At 39.3% G+C, this 26,934-nt stretch overlaps 1 protein-coding gene across 1 annotated transcript in view; it reads left to right on the top strand.

Annotated features, from left to right (window-relative positions):
- The first annotated feature begins 10,913 nt into the window (after window positions 1–10,913).
- Window positions 10,914–26,934, top strand: part of cpne8 (copine VIII) — a 52,979-nt gene continuing 36,958 nt past the window's right edge. The window contains exons 1-2 of the mRNA XM_084397043.1: window positions 10,914–11,076; window positions 18,769–18,809. Of these exons, the coding sequence (XP_084253169.1) occupies window positions 10,970–11,076; window positions 18,769–18,809 (148 nt within the window). The 5' untranslated portion in view covers window positions 10,914–10,969. The remainder of the gene's footprint in view (window positions 11,077–18,768; window positions 18,810–26,934) is intronic.

Raw genomic sequence — 26,934 nt, forward strand, 5'->3', positions numbered from 1 at the left:
CCTTGAGGCGGATGGGCTACAACAGCAGAAGACCCCACCGGGTACCACTCATCTCCACTACAAATAGGATAAAGAGGCTACAATTTGCACAAGCTCACCAAAATTGGACAGCTGAAGACTGGAATTTCTCGATTTCTGTTGAGACATTCAGATGGTAGAGTCAGAATTTGGCGTAAACCGAATGAGAACATGGATCCATCATGCCTTGTTACCACTGTGCAGGCTGGTGGTGGTGGTGTAATGGTGTGGGGGATGTTTTCTTGGCACACTTTAGGCCCCTTAGTGCCAATTGGGCATCGATTAAATGCCACGGCCTACCTGAGCATTGTTTCTGACCATGTCCATCCCTTTATGACCACCATGTACCCATCCTCTGATGGCTACTTCCAGCAGGATAATGCACCATGTCACAAAGCTCGAATCATTTCAAATTGGTTTCTTGAACATGACAATGAGTTCACTGTACAAAAATGGCCCCCACAGTCACCAGATCTCAACCCAATAGAGCATCTTTGGGATGTGGTGGAACGGGAGCTTCGTGCCCTGGATGTGCATCCCACAAATCTCCATCAACTGCAAGATGCTATCCTATCAATATGGGCCAACATTTCTAAAGAATGCTTTCAGCACCTTGTTGAATCAATGCCATGTAGAATTAAGGCAGTTCTGAAGGCGAAAGGGGGTCAAACACTGTATTAGTATGGTGTTCCTAATAATCCTTTAGGTGAGTGTATAAACATACAATCAAACTGGATGGTGACTATGGCTTAAAAAAAATGATTTTGTTTTATTAAAATAATATATCACACACATTAATTATGGACATATAATTTGAGTAATTTCTGACTGCAAAAAGTGGAACAAAAGGACTGCAACCATGCAAGCAAATTTGTTATTTGATTTTATTAGCATGGCGACATTTTCATGCAGCATGTATAAAAAAAATGCTATTATATCATGCTTATGTAGGTTTATATTAGGCGCTGTCGCCATCCACTTTCATTGCATGAAAAATAGCTTCAATATAACTCTTTGTGTTGTATATTAAATGTCAGAAATCAGAGGAAATGTTAATTTAATGATTTATTTTTGAGTGTACTGTCTCTTTAAAGAAAAGCATTACTAAAAGAGGCCACTAGAGCGCAGCATGACACCGATTCATATAGCTAGCGTTCATCATAGACACTGTAACTCTAGTAAGTAAAGTAAATAATTCTGTGCTTGTTTTTATGAAAATCATCATTAGGTGAAGTTAACGCTGGCTCAGTGTGTGTTTCTGAGCTCCATCCTTTCTTTAGGTTGACAAGTTCTTTTGTCATCCAGGATGTTTTAATCTGTGTAATCCATCAGTGTGTCCGTGTGTGCGCCTGTCCTACACACACCATCACTGAATATCATGGTGAAGTTTCCACACCTGGCCTCTCAATGCCAGCACCGTCGACCAAAATAGCTGCATCAAGATGACTGCGGCTTCCTGTTTTCTGACACGGGCCTCTTAATAGAAGCATGAAAACCTTAGTCAAATATTTATCATCTCTGGTCGTCTCTGTCAGATATTCTCTTTAAAAAGAAACCGTGTTTTATGTATGGCCGCAAATACCAGAACACAGACAGAAACACGACATCATTCCATTGTCATTACTCAGAGGAACGCATTAATTATTAATGGCGAAAGTCTAAAACCTTGACATATGAAATGCCACAGCGTGTCAGCAGGATCCTGCAGTGTGACATGCTCTTTTCCAAAACAATTTTATAAAAATATCCATCATCGGAATATTATTTTATTAAAATTACACCGTTTTTATTATCTCATATTGTTTAAGAGACTTGTTAGGAATTGTTTATTTCTGGCATGGAATATATAATTTATAAGAATATATTAATAATTATATTGTTTAAAGTATACAATACTGTTTAAAAGTTTTTAAAAGTCCCCCTGTGGTGAAGATTAAGCCTTTAATGTTTATGTGTCTATGTGGTGTTTTTAATATGCTTTAAGACAAACCATGTGTAAATTCATAAGTCGACACCATTGCTGAGTATTTCCTCCTTAAGACTGCAGTGAACCAAAGACAGTCTCAAAAACACGCTTTGAAATCGCTGGTGTTTCTGACGTCACAAACTACCTTGTAACCAATCAGATCAACGTGTGATCATCAACAAGTGGATCTCTGAGCTGAGTGAGTGAGTGGAGGCGGGGCTCATTTGCATATTCATAGAACCGCGTATACTAAATGAGGCAAGGGTGTCGAGTTACATTCAAAATAGTATAAGGCATGAAGAAATTATTCTTTTTGCAAGATTTTTTTTTTTTTTTTTATATGTCATTTTGGTGAGTGATCAATGGTGAGTTTTTAGGGATACAACTGACTACAGGGGGACTTTAAAATGTTTTTGAAAAAAGTCTCTTCTACTTACCAAGGCTGCAGTTATTTTAGCAATCACTACGTTCAGAGTTTTCGTCCAGCGAGACAGTAACGACTACAGCATGTCCCGAGTCTCCATGCCAGTGAGACGAGAGCGGATTGACCGAGTTCTGGGTGTCTGAGAAGCAGAAGACACACAGAGACATTAGCAATAAGGTTAAGCTCAGGAGAGGAAACTTTCACTTCAAGGTACCTTCATCTGCGTGCTCCAGATTTTAGGACCCTTTTGGTGCTCCAGGAGATATGCATCCCACAGATCTTCGTGTTCAAGGCTGCTGAAATGGATTCCGGCTCCTTTCCCCACTGCATTGTCTCGCAGCACAACCAGTGGAAGACGTCACTGTCATCGGACTGCTCACTCGACCACGTTTAACATACATATCGCTTTACCAAACCTCGTTCCAGAGACCTTGGCATTGTATATTATCAGTATATGAGTTTCTAATTTAAATTAGAGGTAATTAGTTGATACTAGATGATAACAAATAATAATTAATTTGTTTGATGCATAAGGTTCTTCACCTTATTAGTTTCAGAGAAACAACAGTTTATCTTTCTATAAGATAACTTAACTCTTCCATAGCCACACTCAACTTAATCACTTGTATTTTATGCGTCTTATGCACTTTATTCCTTTATCATTCATAGTATTCGTTTAGTAGTAAAATTGTGTCTTCCCTTTGCTGATAATACAGAAGAGGCTCTAGAAGTTAACGATATCCCACCAATCATTTAGATAAATCATCTGACCAACTCCCTCCACTTTACATTAATCCTGAATGATTGAACAACCTCCTGTTGGGAGTGTTCTCATACTGCCAAGGTAAAAGACCTTGATGGTGCCCTGAAGTATGAGGAAGGAAGTTGTCATATTATGTACTCACACCTTAAGTGACGTGAAAAATCAGTGGTGACGTGAGTACCAATCACTACAGGGGCGACACCGGAGGGAGTGAGGACCAAGGCAGAGCTGGAGGAAAGAGGAGCCTGGTGGAGCCGGAAGGATGGAGGGTAGAGGCGCAGCTGGAGTCCTGAAAGTCTGTGGTGAAACCAGGATGATGAGACACCAAGGTGGAGCTGGAGGGACGAGGGAGCCCGGTGGAGCCTGAGCCATGGCTGACCACAGCAGAGCCAAGGTGGAGCCGAAGGGACGAGGGAGCCGGTGGAGCCTGAGCGATGGCTGACCACAGCAGAGCCAAGGTGAAGCCGGAGGGACGAGGGAGCCGGTGGAGCCTGAGCCATGGCTGACCACAGCAGAGCCAAGGTGGAGCTGAAGGGATGAGGGAGCCGGTGGAGCCTGAGTGATGGCTGACAGGCCAAGGTGGAGCAATGGGCCTGGAGGCCTGAGATGAAGCCAGGGTGAAGCCACCATGCTGGTGGTGAAGTGGCCTAAGGCCTTGTAATGGTGCTTGTAATGTGAATCAATGAGATCTTTATAACAATATAGCAGACTACTTACATAAAGTGCAATAATCCCAATAATGTCTTAAGCCCTATTCGCACAGGATTAGTTTTACCTGGTGACCTCTAGTCATTTGTAATAATTGTGAAGGTTGTCTGTGATCTTAATCGCGTGCGAATTGGCCATGTCTGTAATTTGTAAAGTAAAAATTTCCCCGCAAATGACCAATCATATTTCACAGAACACCGAATCTTCATCTCTGTGATTTGGCCAGGATTTGGCGGGGTCACATATCATTTCCTCAAGGTTTTTGTTTCCTGTGCGCCTTTTCATCCATCTTTCGCAAAGAATGGAGGCTGTGTTGGAGTGTTTTGATAGTATTTTGGGTGCTGGGTCATATCGCTATACACCATACAACTCTACAATTTGCAGAAAGAGAAAGCTGAAATCATCAGAAGAGTGAAAACAAAACGAATTGAGATGGATGACATGTATAGCAGCATGCGGTAAGGAATATTCTTCTATTTATGATATATCATACAGCTAGACCTATAACGACAAAACATTTCCAAGCAATAGCCTATCCAAAATAGTGCACAATCAAGCGAGGGGGTTCACATCATAATTCGAGGTTAATGTGTTACGAATAAATCAAGCGTAAAGCTTGAGCTATTAGATTTTAACCTGGTGAAATGTAAATGACACAGGGCACAAAACTATATATGTTTCTTTTTTTTAATCCATCTAACCGGACCATAGAACGGGACTCTCAATGTTACGCGAAGCCTTGACATCCGGGAGATAAGTCAGTAAATCCGAGAAAAATCACAGGCTTTGCTTATCCCATGTGAATGTGCCAAACGAAATTCAGATCTAAATCACACGAGGTCCCCAGATAATACTAATCACATGCAAATAGGGCTTTAGTAAGATATTTAAATGCTGACTTTTATGATCAAAGTTCTGTAGTTTTAAAACATATAATGCAATGCAATACTATTGAGAGATGGAGAAGAAAAAAAAAACATTCCTCAAAAGCCTGATGGACATTTTAACATATTTGGTTTCTCTCTCTCTCTATATATATATATTTAGAAAACAAATATGTTAAAATGTCCATCAGGCTTTTGAGGAATGTTTTGTTTTTCTGCATCTCTCAATCATCATATGCTTTTGTGCATATCTAAAGTGACACTTGTTTTAATGTAATGCAATGGCACTGTAAGTAATGTTCATGAAGTGTATTGACAAATAGTAAATATAAATGTTTTCCACAGACGCACACTGATGGTTTGCTCTGGTGAATGCTCTTGGTAGGAGTGTAAGAGGTTTAGTGCACTAGACTGTGCTCTGTGTGTCACTGTTGGCAGTAAAGCACACTTGAGTGTGTACAGGTGCTCTGAGGTATGACACATATACCAAACACTGTATAATGTCAGTCCAGGCAAGAATGAATCCACAGCATCTGTGTGACACCTGTGGTGATTTCACCTGAACATGAGAGTGACTAATAATAGCTACAGTGGAAGTGGAACTCTGCCCTCACATTTCTGGTGTATGTGAGAAAACATAACCTCATTTCAATTTAATCTGACAAATCAATATGTTTGTGTGCCGCAGCAACATTTATAGCATTTTAAGTATTTGTGGACTTCAAAATGCATCACAGTGATCAGAGAGGGAAGTTTGCAGTGGACACATACAGTATTATGTGAGGTTTACAAGATGACTCATCACATGCTCATTTTACACATGCACTAGCTGGATGGCACATTTTTCTTTTCCGGCATAGAGAAGATAGAACAGATCTAGTTATAGATATAGGGGTCAACTAACTTTTTGAAGAAACACCCTTAAAAGAATGATTCATCCAAAAATGAAAATTCTGTCATCATTTCCGTTGTAAAAAAAAAAAAGTACACTAGCATACTTTTAAAAAGTATGTTTCGTATTTCAGTTTTTCTATATATTTTTTTCACATTTCTATGGTATACTGGAATTTCATTTCATAAATTTTAATGGCTTTAATTGGCAAAAACATTCAATATATGCAAAGAATCAATATTTATAGTGTTGACCCTTTTTCATGACTTCTGCAATTCGCTCTGGCATGCTGGATAGCAGTGTCTGGGACAAATCCTGCCTGATGGCGATCCATTCTTGCTTATAAGTGATCACAGTTTGTGAACTTCTGTTTGTCCACTCGCCTTTTAAGGATTGGCCACAGGTTCTCTATGTGATTAAGATCCAGGGAGTTGCCTGTCCATGGATCCAAAATGTCAAAGTAATGATCTCCAAGCCACTTCATTATCACCCTTGCCTTGTAACTTGGTGCTCCATCATGCTGGAAAATGCACAGATCATCACCAGATTGCTCTTGGATCGGTGGGAGAAGTTGCTCTTTCTGGATGTTTTGATACCATTCTTTATTCCTGGCAGTGTTTTTGGGGCAGAATTGTGAGAGAACCCACTTCCTTGGATAAAAAGCAACCCCACACATGGATGGTCTCAGGATGCTGCACTGTTGGTATGACACAGGACTCATGTCAGTGTTCAACTTTTCCTTCTTCGGACAATAGATTTTCCAGATGTCCCAAACAGTCGGAAGGGAGCTTCGTCAGAGAAAACAACTTTACACCAGTCTTCTGCTGCAGTCTTTTACTACAGAATTTCAGTCTGTCCCTGATGGTTTTCTTTGAGAGAAGTGGCTTCTTTGCTGCCCTTCTTGAAACCAGGCTGTTGACACCCAGCTCTGCACTGATGAGACACGATTATGTAGAGGTGACTCAGGAGAAGACAGTCCTCTCTCCTTGAAGTTCTTGATGATCCGTTAAATTATATATTCTTTGCAGCAATTTCTTGCATGTGAGGCTATTTTGATGCAAAGCGATGATGGCTGCACATCTTTCTTTGGAGTTAACCATTGCGAACACAAAAACACAATGATTGGAAGCACTTCCCTCTTTTTATAGGAATCAGTCTGCACTTATAATTCAATGAGAATGATTTCTCCACACTGAGGTGTCGAGATCGTGGAAAAAACCATTCTCCTCCAGCATATCTAATCACACAGTCCATCATTATTCTTCGATTGTGGGGCTTAAGGAGAATGGCTATGAGATGATGCCCAGGGTTGAAGAGACTTTGGCTGCTGATCTCTCCCCTGACGCTGCGTCGTCCCTGAAAGCCCTGACATTGCTCACAAAGCAATGCCGTACTACTACTTTGCTGGTGGCGCTTCAGGGCAACAACAATTTCCAATGAACCCGAACCTCATTGTCCGCCTGAAAACGCTGCAGTCATGGGGGGTTTATCCTCCTCAAAGAGGCCTGTAGAAATATCAGTTCGGGTTTTCCCTGCCGTACATTCGCTTCAGGGGACCGAAGCCTCGAGAGGCTTATTCCTCTAGTAGACTTTATGGCAGCCTGGAGAGCTATACCAAATGTGTCTCAGTGGGTCCTGTGTACAGTACAGAAAGGATACAGAATCCAGTTTGGGCGTCAGCCACCCAGGTTAAATGGGGTACTGATCATGATAATGGGCTCAGAGCAGGCTCTGGTTATGGAACAGGAGGTGCTTTTTCTTCTGGCAAAGGGGGCCATAGAGCGTATTCCTTCACCAAAGAGAAATACCGGGTTCTACAGCCGGTACTTCATAGTTCCGAAAAAGGATGGGGGGTTGCGTCCAATTATGGATCTGAGGCATTTGAACTGGCCTCTGAGGAGATATAGGTTTAGGATACAGGTTTACAGGTGTTTTGTGTGTCAAATCAGGTCAGAGGACTGGTTTGTCACGAATGATCTGAAAGATGCATACTTCCACATTTCCATCCTTCAACAACACAGGAAGTTTCCGAGGTTCGCTTTCGGGGGCAAAGCATACCAATATCGTGTTCTTCCGTTCGGCCTAGCGTTATCCCCTCACCCATTCACAAAGTGTATGGATGCAACTCTGGCTCCTCTGAGACTCCAGGGCATCCATATAACTATATAGACGACTGGTTAATATTATGTAAGCCCAGTCTCAGATGTCGTGCTCGACCACATCAAACGCTTGGGGTCAGCTCTCCTAGACGAGGGACCTTTTATCACAGGCGGGGGACATAATATCCCCCCCCCCCCCCCCCGTCAGAAGATGTGGAAACTTTGGGTCTGGCCTCTGAAGGGGATCAGTTCCTAAATGCAGGTTTCTCCACCAAATAGAGACCATTCTCAATTCTTGAGCTTCTTTTACGAGGAAACTTTATATTTTAAAGTGGAGAATATTCACTTTATGGTGCAGAGTGCACAGTTTGGACCCAGTTAACTGCCCAGTGGCTTCAGTACTGGAGTTTCTGCTAGAACGCTTTCTGCTGGTCTTTCCCCGTCCACACTTAGTTTTTGTGGCGGCCATTGCAGCCTTCCACGCACATGTGGGTGGTGTATCTTTGGGGAAGCACCATTTGGTGTCTCATTTAATGAGTCCCATCCTGGGATCTAGCCATCACATTGGAAGGATTGTCCTTGGCACCCTTCGAGCCTTTGGAATTGGCAGTGAATATGTGCATTGATCTAAAGATGGCATTTCTATTAGCAATTACATCACTTAAGAGAGGACTCTGCAGGCCCTGTCAGTTGCCTCCTCTTGCATTGAGTTTGCCCTTTGTAGGGTGAAGGTTATTCTCCACCCGAAGCCAGGTTATGTACCTAAGGTACCCGCCAATGGGGCCCAATCTACAGTTCTTCAGGCCTTCCATCCTCCTCCTCATGTGTCGGCAGAACAAGAGAAGCTTCATTTACTTTGGCCAGTCAGAACTCTTGAAGTCTACATACGTAAGACTTCTCAATGGAGAAAAAATTACCAGCTGCTGGTATGCTTCGGGCCCCAAAGAAGGGGTGTCCGGCAGTGCTTAACTGTGCACAACTGTAAGAGAATCATTCACAAGTTTCTGCACAGCCATAACTACAGCCTCTAGTGTATTATTCTGTCACGTATATAGCTACGTTGAGACCAAAAATCTTTCAGTTGATCAGTGATATTCTCTCACAGACGATGTCGTTGCCCTTTCCATTACATCGATTTCTGATCTCACTCCCGTTGCTCGTGTCTCCTGCTATCCTGATTATTATTAGCAGTTCCATCTTCGAGATCTCTTTTGATCAGAAACACTACCAGCTTTATTCGTGGATATGAAAAATGAAAATATGCTTAATATGACTGTCTTTTTGACATTTTGGCGATAAGAACTTCTAATAAATTTATATTAGAATAGTTCAACAGGCAGGCTACACTCTCTCTAAACATGATACTACTCTCCAAATGTTTCGCTTTACTGTGTGCAAAACAATAAGCAGTAAGCATCACTGATAGTGATTTTGAACTTAGGAAAGCTGATCAAAAATATATTTGCTAAGGGGCGGGCCAATAGCAAAACATAACCTTCAAATACATTTGCTTTAACCTGCGCTTTTCAATGAATTCCTATGGAAGCTAAGCTTTACGCTCAAGCATGAGAACTGAACTGAAAACGCTTGCTTCACGCCAGTGTGCACACACCATCATCATCTAATGCACTTTGTGCCGGATCATTTAAAAACAATGCCGCCCCACACACATTTACAACGTTTTATAGCCTGGACCTGGGTCCCAGGTTCTTTTGTCCTGAGTTGTGCCAGGACGGACAGCTTCACACCAGGACAGGCATTTGTTAGCATGGCAAAGTGGGTATTTCGTTCCCCAAATACCCATTTTCCACCAAAAAAGAACTGGTTCGGAACTGGTGGTGGTTCAAAGTTGGTTCAACTTGCGAACCTTCTCAGAACCTGTTTGTTTTTCCACTGACTAGAGAGCCCAGCGAACGACGTCGTTACATCACTGTGTACGTTGCCATAGGCTACGTCTTAGCTTTCCTAGAAAAGCTTGCGCCAAATTCAAACATAACAATTACAATGGCGGACTACATCATCTTTCTGCAAATGTTTCTCCTGGCTTTGCGATCCTATATTGGGGTCAGAAGAAGACGTTTAGAACACGTTTGTGCTGCTCGTCTGGATTACTATAGACGGAGGTTACGTTCGAGAAGAAGTTCGACAATAACCCCGCCCCCAGCCCCCGACGTAAGCATGACGTGGTAAAAGAACGGTTCTAGTCCAGCAAAGAGTTGGTGCCGCTTTGGAACCAATTTCCTGGCCGAGAACCGGTTCTATGGCTGTCGAAACACAAAGAACTGGTTCGCGAGTAGGCACCGGCTCCGAACCGGCACCAGCACTGCCTTGGTGGAAAAGGGGTAAAAGTGTCAGCTGGTGCTTGTTTCCCCTTCAGGGAACCATGGTTCATGTATAACCTGAGACATTCCATTTTGAGGGAACCCGCGCTGCGTCCTCTTGCCATACTTCCTGCATGCCTGAGAGCTGCTTGCTTCAGCCTATCAAAAGCTGATGCTGTTATGTCACAAGGTGACGGAGCACCAATCAACATTGGACTAGTTGCACATGGGTGTTCCCCAAAGCATCAGATGGGACGCAGCGTCTCGTTCCCCTCTCAAGGAACCATGGTTACATGCTGAGACATTTTCCCCTGTGTGTGGGGTAAAAGGCCAACCTTGCCACCTCATACATTTATAAGATTTTTAAACAAACAAACAAACATTTTAAACAAGCATTTATGATTTATTTTCACACAAAATCTGTTGCTCCATCAATGTTAAATAAATAAATAAATAAAAAAAACATATTTTTTCTGCAATCATACACAATGGGAGTAATGAATAGCACTTTTTTAAAGGTGTGCCTTTAGCCCCGTTGTACCCTAACCATGTCTACTTTTTTTTGTGTGTGAAATGTAATGTGTTTGTGCCAAACTAGGATGAGAAGTTTCTTTTTTAACGTTCTAAAATCCTAGAGATGTGATAGAAATGGATATATCTAGATAGTTCAGTGAGTACACAGTTACAGTATACGCGCTGGGTGATTGTATTTGAGCGGATGGTTCACGCATCTTGCTGGTGCGCGTGACTGACAGGAATTCTCTCGCGCGTGGACTGACCGCGCGCCTGTGACGTCGCGTGTGAAGCGGTGTGACTCCCTTACACACGCACCCACTCCAGATCCACGGAGTGAAGGATGCTCGCAGTGTCTTTCCCTAGCACTCCCCCAGCACCATGTCCACAGTGATGAGCGGGTTGGTGAATATGGCGAGTCTCGCGGATTTCGAGCCGCTCGCGGGAGTGATCCCCGCCACTAAAGTTGAGATCACCGTGTCGTGCAGGTGAGTGACGCGCGTGGCTCTGGCAGGAGTGCATCTCAATGCATACGGTGCTTCTGTGTATCAAAAGACTCTAATGCGATGGCTGAAAATTTGAGGGCTGTATCAGCATTTTTTCACATTGCATATTTTCAGTTAGTTGACAGTCTTGTTTAAATGTCAATTCTTGCTCATAGTAATGTGTTTGCAAGGCTCTGCATTTATAAAGTTCATTATTTAGTGTTTTACTTATTATATGCGTGCATCGTTTGATTGCAAAATAATCAGCGCGTGCTTAGCCTATAATATAACAAATCATAATTGTGCGTAAATCATGAAGGGTAATTTAGTGATGTTTCGTTCAGAAATGTTAACACGTTATGAAGCATGTATAGGTATCAGACATTATGATTATTCCTAATACAATTTTTCAAGTGCATACTGCATTAAAATAGCCTACATGATTTAGCACTTGGTGTTGTCCATGTGTTGTAATGCATTACATTCTCCAAGAAGTATGTAGGCTACTGTATTAATACAATTACAATTAAGTACAATTACAATGTATTAATAGTCTATAAGAAGTATGGCTCTTATGCACAATAACGTGCAGCTGACTATATGAAGTGTTTTATATGCATATGAATCCACAGTGCATAAAGTGTTATAGATGTATGATGCACATCAGACAGCTCTCTGTTCTTCAGTATTGCATAATGGCATCTATCAAGCGTTGATGTCTTGAGGAGCAGCGTTTTTTTTTTTCTATTTAACTTCCTTTAGACCTCGGAATTTAAATCAGATGCTTTGTTCACAGCACACAATGGATGTGCATTGATATGTAAAACTCTATAATAACTAGAGTAATTCAGTCTATTCACCTTTCACTATTAAAATGCATCAGTATCCACACCTGATATGAGAGAGCAGGGCTCTGCTGTGTGTCATTTTCAGGGAGGAGAAATGTAAATTTAGATTTATCACATGAAAAATCAGCTTTTGCTCAATATTTATTAGTATTCATTCATGAAATGTACGAAAAGTTCTGATTTGTACCTTTGTAAACATCACTTCACTGTAAAAAATGTTAAATGTTTTAGTAAAAACTGTTACCGTAGCTGTGGTTGTCAGAATTTACTGTAAAATACAGTAATGATATTTCAGACAGTACATGATGGTATTTTGGTAATTGTATTTTCTTCATATTTTTAAAAACATCTTTTTTGAACTCTATAAAGTTCATTTTTACAGTATTTTACAGTGAAATTATATGTATTTGTTTAAATTTAAAGAAAAAAAAACTTTATGTTTTATAAAGCATCATTCTGTATTGTTTTCTTTTTCTTATTAGGAACATTATTAATTTTAACAATACAATAAATTGCAAAACATACAGTAAAAGTACAGCATAATGCATTTTTAAGAATAAAATATAACAGTATTATAAAAAATAATACTTTTCACTTACAGTTAACCAATTGACAGGTTTTCTTTAGCATTTTTACATTCCTCCTCTTTTAAAAATGATTAATGGGTACGGTGTATGCAATGTGTCATCAATGTGTTATCCTTTTTTTCACCATTTACTAGAAAATTGTATCTTTATTGTTAAATTTGAAAAGAAAAAAAGAAAAAGTTTGAGTATGCAGATGTATATAAGTTAGACATCAATAGTTGTGAAGGTGAAAACAGGAAGCTATTTTGGGCTTGAGCAGTGAAGAGGGCTTGTATCGACGGATTGACCCGTTCCGTCTGAACGTATTGAAGCGGGACCCTCCGTGTTGGAGGTCGTGTCGATACACACCGCACGGACAAGAGGCAAAGGAGAACAAGCAGGACAAGTGTTTGATTTGGTCCGTGTTCATCCGTCAGTCAGATCCCTGAATGCTGTCAGCTGCAGCTCACACACACACGCAGTGTAGCATCATCTCATTAACCGGTCACGAGATGTGTGTGTTTATTGAAAATGAATCAGGCAGGATATGTGTACTGTGTGTATCCTGCCTGAAAAATGTTAAATAGTAACTGTGCTTTTAGTTAAAACGGTCAACTGTAAATAATAAATTATTAAAAAACTAACTAAAACTAACAGTCTAAAACATTTTATATTTATTTCAAAATAATTCCTTTTTGCAAATATATATTTTTAATTTCTTTATTTGTTGAAAATCAATAGTTGTTTAAATTATAATAATTAAATGTAGTAGTTTAAATGATGTTATCGTTGTTTAACACTGAACAACAGCCAGAATGCATTCTTTTCCTGTTATCTCTGTATAAAGCGCTATAGAAATAAAGCTGACTTGACTTGAAGAAAAAGTCAGCAAAATCTCCTCCTCTAATAATGCCTAAAACATTATCACAGATTTTTTTTGAAAGATTTTTTTAAGAAGAAATACTACAATAACTTCATTTATTGAAAAATACAACATCAATCAAACATTTTATCAATGTAACTATTTTTGCTTCCCTAATGCAACATATCTTTGACAATATTATCTTAATCCTCCATTTAAAGTGATACATTTCTAATAATGTCCATTAAGAACATTTGGACACTAGATTAGGGTCCATTTCTCACTATTAACTACGACCTTTGCCTCAATAAACTCCTAATTACTTTTAATAGTAAGTTTAGGTATTCGGTAGGATTAGGGGTGTAGAATATGGTCATGCAGAATAAGGCATTAATATTTGCTTTATAAGTAATAATAATCAGACAATATGCTAGTAATATGCATGCTAATGAGCAACTAGTTAATATTGAGATCCTAAACTAAAGTGTTACAGAATGTTTTCTCAACTCCTGATTTTATCAAACATATTTAAAAAAAAGCCATACTTTCACAATCCTGCCATTTGGAATCAGTATACGATATCATGTGTTATTAATACGGTTATAATGTCAGTCTTGATGCGCTCGTCAATTTGGTGATCTTTACCGAGTGCAAGTTTTTACCGGGACTTTCCATATTAAAGTCCCTCAGGGGGCACGTCCTCATTAGTGCCACTACAATTACATTCCTCATGAATTATTCCTCAGTGTTGTGCCACCATGCTCTAAATATGAATGCGGAACGAGAACCAGAGAGATCCGGAAGAGGACCAGAGATAAACATTGATTAAAATCATAAGAGGACCGGGAGCGTGAGTGGAAGTGATTGGCAGTCGGGCTGGTTTGTGACGGAGAGCGTTTAATGTGTGCTGGGATTTGAAATGGGAATGTGCTTTTTTGTGGGGGAACGGCCGTGTAAATGTTTAATGAGGATATTCTGGTTTTGGAGCGTTTGCTGTACTCCAGCTACAGGGATGTTTGGGCTTTGCTCTGTAATGGCTGGGTCTGCCTTTCTCAGGTGGCACGTGGATCTGTGGCGTAGTGTTCAAATTGAAACCATAAATGTTCAAAGGGCCTTTCTGGGTATCATAAAGTGTATATATAAACAAAAGTACAGTAATGCCGTATCTGCACATTCTCTGAGTTCTGTGTATGTTTGTGAGCTACCTTTAAGTCAGTTGTCACGGCTGTGACATCAGCTGGACAGTACTGTATACTGGATGGTGTCAGCTGCACAGTAACTAAAACTCTTACCTAACATACATTCTGTGTACAGTGAGGCAAGGCAAGCGCATTATTTGTGTAAATTATGTTGTTCGTGCGTAAGAGCTCCTGTCTGCGTCACTGGAGTGCCTGAACATCACTAAACGCTGAGCATAGAATCAGGTTATGGATTTAATCGCAAGAGTTTTTGAGATTTGGTTTATTTTCTCTAATATACATTTGGGGTCATAGGATATTTAGTTATGTATTCATTTGGGCAGTTAGAGTTATGGGTTATATATCGAGTGGTGGTTGTGTTATTGGTTATATATTCATTGGGGTTATAGGTCTGTCATGTGGACTCTTATTTTGACATTCTGTTCTGTTTCCTTTAGTTCCTGTTTCCCAGCTCTGTTTAGTTTCGGGTTCCTTGGTTACTGATTATGTCCTCGTTTGTTTCGTATTCGTGTCAACCGTGTCTTATCTCGTTGTGTTCACCATGTATATATTCTTGATGTTTTGCTCTATTCCCTGCCTGTTATCGTCTAGTTTAGCATGTAGATTCTCCTATGTTCTCCGTAGCGTGTGTTTCTGTTTGTTGGATTTAATATGTCCATTGATTGTATGAGTTGTGCATGTTGGATTGCTGCCACATCTGAGGTCATTGGTTATATATTCAATTTTGGGTTATTGTTTATTGGTTATATATTCATTTGGACCTGCTATTGTTATAGGTTGTGATTTTGGGTGTTGGCTTATATATGGGCTCTTATATAATTGGCTTATTATTCAGTTGCAGTTTTACGCTGTTGATTATATATTCAGTTTAGCCTAAGGCTAATGGTTATATATTAATTTGGACCTTTGGGTCAGTGGCTACATACTGTATGCAGTAATTGAGTTGGGTTCATGATTGGTTATATAGTATTCTGTTGGAGTTAAAGGCTATTGGTTTTATATCCAGTGTCTATGGCGATCTGTATATATATTCATTTGGGATTATAAAACGGTGGATATTCTGGATGCATTTGGGGTTATGGGTTATATTTAGTTAAAGTCCCCATGTAGTCAATATTTTTATCCCTTAAAACTCATCTTTGCTCACCAAAATGACATATTTAAGGTTTTTTTTTTTTTATATGAAGTTCATTCGCGTTGTATTGACGCTTTAAAGTACTTACGTGCTAAAACACCACAAAAGTCATTTTTTGCTGCTTGTGTTCGAAATATTTTGTTATATTTTTTTATTTAGCATTCAAGTAGGCAAATACTGTTTTAATATAACAGCAAAGTTATGATCATCAAGGATACAAGGGAATAATCAGGTCTACACAAAGTTTTTTAGTTTTTATTGTAAATATGTCAATTTACATCTACATGTACAAATACACTATATGAATAGGACAATATAAAGATAAACCGGTACCACTTTATTTTACAGTGACCTTGTTACATAACATGTACTTTACCATAGTAATAACAGTAAATTATGCATAATTACATGCAACTAACCCTAAACCAAATCCTAACCCTACATGTTGTTCATTAATTTTACTCAGTACTTAAATGTATGATCACACTGTAACAGACACCTTAAAATAAAGTGTAACCAATAAACCTTTATAACACTTCCATACTTAAAAACAATAAAAGAGACACACTGGCACATTATGTACTTTCTTCTGCTTCAGTTTGACAGAATACTTTTGTATTCATGACATCAACTACATGTTCAAGGAGCGTGCATGTCATTCATACAGAGCAACTGAACAGAATAATCTGAAGATGGATTATTCAAATCTTCCATCAAGTGATTCTTTAATTCATGTATTGTTAAACTGCAGCTTCACGCTAACAAAATAAATATGAATGTAAATTGAATTTACAATCGTATGTACACTTCCACAAATCTTACCCTGCGCATGCATATCTTTTTGGCATCATCATCAACTTTTAAGTTGTTATATAGTGGTTTTCTCAGCACAGATTGTTTCAGAGCAGTACTTTCGAATGTTTATTTGAAGGGAAAATATGTATGAATAATGAATGTGTTTGTGCCCCTATTAGTCAGCTACAGTTACTGTAAAATAGTGTAATGCACCTACCTTGGAAAAACTCTACTTTTTAAAAAAAATGACCGATATATACATATTCTATATATATATTATATATACTCATGTCAGTTTTCTTGAACGACAGAGAGCTGTTCTCAGGAGTGCAGGTGTCGAGTGCGAGTCTGCAGCCAGACGCTGTTGGAGAGATCCACACGTTGATCTGATTGGTTACAAGGTAGTTTGTGACGTCAGAAACACCAGCGATTTCAAAGCGTGTTTTTGAGACTGTCTTTGGTTCACTGCAGTTTTAAGGAGAAAATACTCAGCAATGGTGACGACTTATGAATTTACACATGGTTTGTCTTAAAGCGTATTAAAAACTAGCCTGACTACGTCAGACTTCTTACTTCCGCTCAATTTCATTTCGCTTCTGTACTTAGTCTGAGACAGCGTAATAGCTTTCCGTTTTCCTCCGGCCTGAAAACAGCCGGCCAATCAACGAACAGAGGGCGGGCTGAGAGCCGTGACGTAGACACTGATTGTACCGTGGATGCGTAGATTTACTTCACATAATCTGCAAAAGTCGTTCACAGCAATGTTCACTCCGGTATCTCGCTCGATGGTTTTGTTTTCGCATCATACTACATGTGTTTACAGTGGAAGTTAGATGCGGCTGAGCATGCGCATAACACACGCCATAACCAAACGTTATGTGATTGGCTTACGGGAACCAATGATTTTAAACTTCAGACAAGCGCCTCCCCGCGAGAAAGAAAACGCTTTTCAAATATGCCTTGCCAGACTCAAGCAGAGCAGAGTTTGGTATTACCAGGCTAATTAAAAACACCACATGACATATAAACAACATTAAAAGCTGGATATATTAATTATGGCTTATGGGTTAATGGCTAAATATTGTTTGCAGTTGGGGTTATGTGATTATATATTCAGTGTGTGGGATGTATTTGGGTTATTGGCTATATTCCGTTGGGCTTCTGGGTTATTAGTTACAATATATTCAGTTATTTATGAGTTAAATATTCAGTTGGGGTATGTGTTATTGATTATATTAATTTACGTTTATAGTGTAAACAGTGTATTCAGTTTGTGTATGCATTATGGGTTATACTATATTAGTTAGGATTATAAAGAACGTAATTCATTTAGATGTTTAATCAGACGAGTTACATATTTTTATATTGGTTACGTATTTATAATTTGCGAGTTCAAATCATGTTATGAATAACTTAAACGTATGACTATCTTATGAATGGTGTGTAATCATATTTGTGAGAGAACAGTTGAGAACAAGTGAGAAGAATATTGAGAAGTATGGAGTGTGTCCAGTGTTCTTAGACTTTTTTTCCCCTGCCTTATCGAGGTTTTACTGTGAGAGATGTAATGATTCACTTTGCGCTGTCAGAAGAGATCAGTGTGTGTGTGCGTGTGTGTGCGCGCGTGAGATTTCCTTCAGTGATCCACTGCCTGATACTATGCTATATCACATTTCTTTCTCTCACAATGTTACACTGATACTTCAGATCCTGGATTGCTGTTTGTATTGATTTATTTGTTGATCATATAATTCCTGATATTAATAAAGAGAACTCATCTAAATAAGACAAACCTCTGAAAACGAAATGTCTCAGTCAGAGCTGCTTCTCAGACGCTCGGCACAAAGTGATCCCTGCAAATGAGATTGAGAGTGATATCACAGATTCACTTTCTAGTCTCTCTTGTGCGTTTGACACAGTTTCAATCGCGACTCAATTACGACACTGTGATGCGTTGCCATGCGTTGAATTACAATGATGTATATTTCATCTTTGGCAAACCCTGCCTTACTTGAATGTTCGTAAAGGCTGAAGAGTTCAACACCACTGGATGAAAACCACTGACATATTTCCACAAGACTTGATGCCGAGTGTGTATTTGTATCAAAGCTTTGTGTATAATTGCATTTAAATGAATTTTAGCATATTATGCTAATTAACATTATTCATTCAGAGTTCCTAATGTTAGGTTAATGTTTTATTTAGAGTAATGGAGAGCTTGATTTTCTTTAAACCCTTTAAAGTGGACTTTATTAACCCCTGTTTCTTCGTTTCTTTCTTTCTCCCACAGAAACCTCTTGGACAGAGACACCTTCTCAAAGTCTGATCCAAGTAAGCCTTTGGTTTCACATGTCACATTTTAAGAAGCTTGTCCATTTATTCTAGCGCGCATTGAAACGTTGTAGGTACAGAGATGGGTTTATCTGAAAGCTCACGTACCGCTAGCACATCCCACTGAAATCACAGTACTAGGAAAATGCAGTTAACACACTCATCAGCAGAGCTCTGATCCCCGTCGGGAGCGTCATTAGTGTGTGAAATCTTACCTGCCTGCCTTAATGCTTGTGCTGTTTTATTAGAAAGCTTGTGCATGAAACAGAAAATGGGAATAATAATAATGATGCATATAAAAGAAGATGCACATGCAGATACAGCAATTTCCTTCATATGCAGGAGAGTATTATTCGCATTTGTATTTGTGTGTGTGGTTTTGTTTTGATTGCATATTCACGTGTTGTATGTTCACGTGGGTTGCAACTGTATTGTGTAATCCAGATGTTGTGTTCAGATACATTCACAGCTTTAATGAACATACAGATGCGTTTGACTGCAGGCTTGCATTGTTCATTCTGCTGTATGGCTGATTACACTGACTGTTTCTGACACACACACACACACACACACACACACACACACGCTCACATGCACATTATATGCTCTAAAAGGTTTTGTTTCGATTGTTTTTTCTGCTAAGAAAATTCTATTTTCATCTTGAAATTGGGCCAAGTATTTGATTGTTTGCGAAGTACACAACTTTTCTTCCTTCCTTTAAAGGAGTCACACCTTTGCACCATTATATCCCTGGAAGTCAATATATAATAACAGACTTAATTTAGTATTTTCCATTCTCTCTCTGACTATTAAACACTGTTTTTTTTTTCTTTTTTTTCTGTGCCTTTAAGACTTCTATATGCAAATTACCTCTCTTTTGATTGGCTTAGCCTCTAGGTGTACTGAGGTCTTTGAAGTTTTGGGAACATTTTGAGTTTGGAACATTAAGCACAAAGTATACTTTAAATTTGACATGAAAGCCACTTTCACTTTGCCTTTCAAAGTTTATAATGTGTACGCGTGAACACAGGTGATTGACACATTGTCATGTGTTGGCTGTAATAATCAATCACGCGACGATGGAGAATACGCTGGAACAGACTTTAATGATAAATACTAGGAGAACACGGAGGAACACAACCAAACGCATTCGTAAACGAAGACGAACAGGGACCAAGGAAGAATTCAGGGTTTAAATGCATAGATTAAACAAAGGGAACTAATGAGAATAAAAAAAAACACCAGGTGAACTGAATACAACAATCAAAGGAACAAACTAGAAACTGGGTCAAATGACAAGACAGACAAACAAACACGTCACACACATATGCAATAGAACGGTTTTGCAATTTTTCTCTTTGCAGACGTTTTTGACCAATACAAATGTCTTTGTAGTTGCAGGTAGGCCTACTGTAGCTATTGTATCTACTGTATCTATAGTCTATTGTTGTTTTGGTCTCCAGTGGTTTTGTGTTGTTACGTCTCTTCCGTTTCTTTTTCGAATGAGAAACAGGACAGTGTGGCCACCTTGTGGTGTAACCAATTATTTAAGAAAGAAAAAAAAAACTAGAAAAATTGACCTCTGCCTACATTCTTCCATAACTCCAAAAACATACTGTAATATACATACATTTCAACTGCTGTTTCCAGCTTAAATGAACACTAGAAGTAGCTACAACTCGCTTGGCTCATCTGATACAGTATTGCACTTGAGGTGGGGGGTGCTCGTTTTAAAAAGTGATTTTTTCACTATTATTTACAACATGACCAAGTTTTCAAGTTTAAATAAGGTAAAGAAATGACCTTGACTCTCAAAAGTCAATGCATTTGCGACAGCTGAATATAACATTTTTGAGTTTCAGAGTAACCATGAAATAAACATTTCGAACGCCTTCGATCAGCACATTTTATAATTACCCAAAAATCAAACAGTTCACCCCTTACGCATGTTTTCACGTCCGTCAAAAACTTATGCTGGCTGTTGGTTGGAATATTAGAAATTAAAACAAAGACGTAACTCCCTCATGGGCATCCATCACTTCACTAAATAAGAAATAAAAAATGATTACCTTGCGATCCATCTGTCTTCAAAACTACATCATTTGAATACCACAACATCGATGTCTGTCAAAAAATAACATGCTCAATACACGGTAGTAATTACATTTCCTGGAAAACCCAAACTATACCGGATGATTTTACTCCATCGTCGCTTTCCGAGAAGAGGGAGAAAATGGCGGCCTGAGCGGCTTCAACATGCTGTCAGAGACGATAACGTACAAAATACATAACACACGTTGAGTATATATGCAGACGTCCCACCTCTCCCAAAAGGTCTGGGAGTCTCCCGCATATTGATAACGGCTCCCTGACGCCTGCAAATTATAGACAATTTCCCATAAATCGAGCGAGCGAGAAAAAGCCTGTTTCCACCTGGTACTAAGAGGCGTTTTCGGTGAACCGATCACAAGTGGTCAGCCAAGATGCATTACCGTTACTAGGGCTGAACCCAAATATTCGAATATTTGTTCAGTGGGTATTCGATTTTCAATTTGGGGATTCCAATATTATAATTTTTTTTTTTATTGTTTTTTTTTTTTTCGCACACCTGGCATCCCCCTCGAAACGGTTCTCACTCGCGCTTGAATAAAATCTGGCGAAATACAATACTCTTTTTTACAATTATCTTATATAGCCTAGCCTAATCAAGAAACTTTGCTGCAGTACCATGGGTGAAGCAGGCGTAATGATATGACGCAGCACATGCCGCCTGATAATAGGCTACTGAGCTGGGGACTATTATCAGGCGCTGCGTCATATCATTACGCCTGCTGGACTCATGGTACTGCAGCAAAGTTTCTTGATTATTACGCAGGAATGAGAGTATAGTTCCTAGCCATATCAGCCTAGAAAATCACAACTTTTCATTTTCTGTCGGTCTTAGTACACGATGTAACTACAGAAGAGTCAAGTTTTAAATAGGAAAAATATCGAAACTCTTTGTTCATTTTTTTGAGAGAGATGCTAATGGTCTTGTCCGGTTCAATTCATTATGCTAAGCTATGCTAAAAGTGGGACCCCCCAGATCCGGAGATCGGCTGAATGGATTCGAAAACGGTAAAACTCAACTGTTTAACTCTGGGGGAGTTGTAAAATGAGCCTATTTCCAAAAAAAGTGGAGTATCCCTTTAATAAATATATTTGCTTCTTCTTGGCCTACTAAAGTGTTCCCAGCAACTGGAGTATTCTCTGTGTAGAGCGCACAACTGCATGAGCTTGTATGGACAGCATGCCTGATCTTGTATTTTGGGTTAAGCATTGTGGAAAATAGAAACATTGTGGAAAATAGATTCATAGAAACAAAATGTATTCGCCCTTTTACCCGTTACTATATAGGCGCGATAGCCTGGATGCCAGCCGAACTTAGCCCCGCCCACAAAATTTTTAGGTCGGGAAGTTCGGTCTGGACTCGCTCCGTTGAGGAGCTATTATGCCCGAACAAAAATTGTTCGGACCAATCAAATTGTCAGGGCGGGCTTTATACGATGATGGACAGATGAGCAACGTAACGTAATCATCCACGTCACCAACGAGCGCTTGGGTTGAATTCGTTTACAACAAAGATGACTGCCGCTGGAGAATTGTTATTTCACGAGTTCACACTTACAAATAAGTCAGATAGAATAAATGCATATTTGGCGTGCTGTCCGAGGAGAGGTTCCGGGCTCGGTATTCGGCCCGAACCCAAAGTACTCCCCCCGTATTCCAGGCTGTGGAAGAACAAGCCGAGAGTGAGTGGAGGGATGCTGAAAACTGTCAAGGTGAGTTGACTGAGTGAATAAATATTATGCTTCCTCTCATGCTGATAGTGTAGAACATAGACGGTCATTGTTTGATGACAAGTTGATTGGATTGATTATTTGAACGTGCTCCTCTCGAACTTTGTTTATAAAACATTATGTGTAGATTCCGCCATCGCGACTGTTATAGATGATATCGACAGCGGATTCATTTTAAAAGAGGAACAGAGAACCGCGATCAAGGCATTTGTAGATCGGAAACATGAATGAAAAACATACGTCACTTACTCCGTTGCTCTGATTGGTTGTAGGCAGAGTCGTTGACTATCCAATTGAGTGCAGAGGCATTTTCCTTCCTGGTTCGGTTGAAACACGCCCCATAATCAAAACTCAATGGAAGTATCAGACTCACATTCTGACTAGAATCTGAGTATGACGACGTCAGGCTATAGGCGCGAAATATAGGAGCTTGTTAAAACTCAAATGTGAGATTTTACTGTGACATTACTGTGACTAACACAATTAGCGCAGTTCACATTTCAATAAACGTGACGTTTATTGAAATGTGAACTGCGCTAATTGTGTTAGCAAGCCTAACAATACCTTGTTCTATTTAGCCTGTTTTATTCTATATAAGGGAATTCATTTTTATTTTATTTAAACTTAAACCTTCATTTTGTAACCGACGTGTGTGTTTATTTGAGCACTTCCGTCAGTGAAACACCAACACTACAGCCTGTAAAACATTGGAAAAAAAATATCAGTACATTTTGGTAACCTAAATAATATAACAAAGTTACATATTGGTTTTATATTTCCCGACAAAGATGTGTCATATAGCCTATCGCTCTGCGCTTTGAGAGGGATGTGGGACACGAGCAGGAAAGACACAGTCATTCTCTTTTCTAATGTCTTCATGTTTTCTCCTGATGTTCTGAGCAACTGACTCTTGTTGTGAAAGGCCTGAAGAGCAAATTTTATATTGACAGTGTCAAGACATTTAGGCTGTTTGATTTTTTGTGCTGCCAGATAAAGCGAAACTAAAATCCAAAAGCGTGTGTGAAATGCGCTATAAAAGATGGTATATTTTTACATGATTTGTTACATTTAATTACCCCTTAGCAGATTTTGATAGTATAAGGGTTATATTTCAGTGCCAGTTTTCCCAGTGTGTCTGATTATTTATCCCATTCACATGTTGTCTCATTAATTACCTCGCTATCTCCTGTGTATCTATACTCCCTGTTCTTTGCCTTGTCTCGTAAACGCTTTGTGGTTGTTTTTCCTGTGTTTCTTGTACCGTGAGTTCTGAATTAAAGACTTTAGTGATATATCTTCATCTTCATGCACTTCTATTGTGCAGCCACTCATGACAGATAGAAGCTATAAAGCTCAGATGCTTGTAGAAGTAAGCTTAAATGGCAGGGTAGCTTCAGCAAATGTGTTTTTACTTCATGTTTGCTTTGTTAACACTGTTGGTTGGGTTTACGGTAGAGTTTAGTTTAGGTGCTTTTTTCAAACATGAGCATTAAACTTTTAGCACCTCTCACCAGACATTTAATTTCCAAAACATTCATCTGCTTCGGATAACACCGAACAAGCTTTTAGTGTCACTCACTGGACATTTTGCTTTGAAATTGTCGCAAAACATGCAAGAAGCAGCATAATATAATTTTGCAGAAATGTCGCTACATTTTTCTCATTTTTCCAATTAGCCTGGATTGGAGATTTTTTTTAGATTGGAACATTAAGCTCAAAGAATATTTCACTCTTGACGCAAACTCTTAGCATTTAGCGCAGTGTTTCTCTGGTGGGTCGTGGAGTGTGGGGTCAAAGAAACAACAACAACATGTTTTAATTTTTTCTGAATCGAGACTTTTATTTTGGAAGACATGCATGAAAGCTATTGACTCTTTCTGTCAGACTTAGGTTAAGTAAGGAGTGCCTGAGAAAAACGTTGTAGTGACAATGTCAATTAGTAAGTCATGAAATTACCCCAAAGTACCAATAAATTATGTAACTTTGTGAAAAATTTGCATGCAGGTATAATGCTAAAAAAAATGGGTCGTGGCATAAAGACACATGTAAGTCAATGGGGTCCATCAACTGTTTGGTTACCGACATACTTCAAAACATCTTCTTTTGTGTTCAGCAGAATAAATAAATTCTGTGAGATCACATCATTTTCATTTTTTGGGTGAACTATCTCTTTAAGAGATACCTGAAATTAAAGTACATACAAAGTACAAATACATTGTTACATAACTTCTAAGAATTAGTGCAGACCATGGCCAAAGCCAACACTTTCTAGTGTGCATGCATGTGTTGGCCATCTGTGTTAGTGCACTGGTTTGACCAATGGGGACCCACATTTTCCCATGGTCATTATGCCACGACCCAGTTTTTTTCAAGTGAAAAGGATGAGCTTTCATCCAAAAACACTTACAGCGCATTAAACTACATTTGTGAGTGTGTGTGTGTTGCTTGGGAATCAAACCCTTGATCTTGGTTTTGCTAGCATCATGTTCTGCCTGTTGTGCTAAAGGAACGTGTGAAACATGTTAACCTGCTTTTTAGAATAAAGGCTTAACCAGAATATGGATATTAATTGAAATATTATGTACATGCAAACACGGTCCCTGCTGTGCAGAAGAAATACCTGGGATGTTAAAGAGATCTTATTTGAGATCCTAATGCAAATGGGACTTATTATTATGAAAAGCATAGTAAGCTTGAATTAAGACATCAATGTTTCAAGAAATGGTCCTTCCCCTAAACACACAAATTATACTGCCTGCAATATGACATCAAGCGCTGTGGATGGCCACACACACACACACACACACTGAGCGATGAGGCTATATTTAGCCTCCTGGAGTCCCGGATTCCAGTGTCTTTTGGCCGGTGTATGATGGGAGGAGTTGTAGCGCTGCGTGACTGGCCCCATCACGTCAGCACAGCTCAGACTCAGCACATATAAGACGAGTCTCCTACAGCTCTTCTGCTCATCATGATCGTGATGATGAAGGCCCTGAGAATTGTCTTTGTGCGTAATTCTTACCCCAACAAAAAAGAAATCATTCATCCATGTTGCTTGAAAAACTCATTATAATTTAGAGAGGGGATGGCGTTCCAGTTCAAATTGGTTTGATTTTTTTAGGAAAATGAAAGGGATTTCTATGTTTTATTCACTCAATAGCCTACGAAAGCGATCCGAGTTCAGTATATAATAAAAATGCAGCGGAGTATTCTACGGTTGGTTGCGCAATATCGACTTTTGTGATTGGCCGTAATAAACGCAGGTTGCAGCCAATGGACATGCTTCTCTATCAATGCGGCACGTCCTGATTTTGTCGAGTTAGACACGTTCCTGGGTCGACATATTTTGTTGATCCTGGATCAACATTCCTGTCCAAAAATCCCAACCCCTAAACCAAACCCTACCCATAACTTATCCCTAAAATCAGACCTAAAATAACACTGCTTTAGAAGCACCGAACCCTGGTTGTAAGCCTAAACTTGACATAAACTGTAAACTTGTCCCTCAGATCTGATTGGTTGATTGGAATGTTGTTCCAGGAACATTTTGCACTTGGTGAAATCAGGCTCTGCATCAGCGCACGTCCTCTAAGAACTGATCATCAGAGGAAAACCACTTCAGGTAAATTAACCAGGATGATTCGAGATTTCCGTCCGAAAACCTGAACAGAAACTGTTAGTTCAATAGAAGTGATAACAGAAAATTTGATGTGGATAAAACTGCGTTTACGTATCTGAAATTGCCCATGTTTAATTGGATTTAATATAAACTCTGTCTAATGATGATATCTAGCCTGAAAAGAGACGGTGTTTCTATTAATGAGATATTGTAGAGCTGCAAGATTAATTTCAGGACCGGTCCAGGCTCTGTTGGTGCCCTAGGCAAGATTTTACATAGTGCCCATCCACCCCCCCCAATCCCATAAAAAATACTGCAAATGCTTTTCTTTCATATGAACTGCAATGTTTTATATTATAACATTAATAGTGATAAACGTTAACATTAATATGAAGTAAATATATGGTGAGGAACAGTCACTAACATGTGTGTGAGCAAAGGAATTACACAAGAATTAAACAACAAATCGTCATCCCCATTTTGGAGAACACTGGTTATTCCCAGTTTATATTCTACAGATTATCTACTATATTGAGAATTGTATTATGCGTATCATTATATGGTTTTGTGCATTCAGTCTTAAAGTGACAGCAGCCTAATACTCCTGCTGTCTGTGTCATTAGTGTTAATCAAACAACAAAATACATTGAGAAAATCACTTTTGTAG

Source organism: Rutilus rutilus (assembly GCF_951802725.1).
Source record: "Rutilus rutilus genome assembly, chromosome: 23".
Taxonomy (NCBI): Eukaryota; Metazoa; Chordata; class Actinopteri; order Cypriniformes; family Leuciscidae; genus Rutilus; species Rutilus rutilus.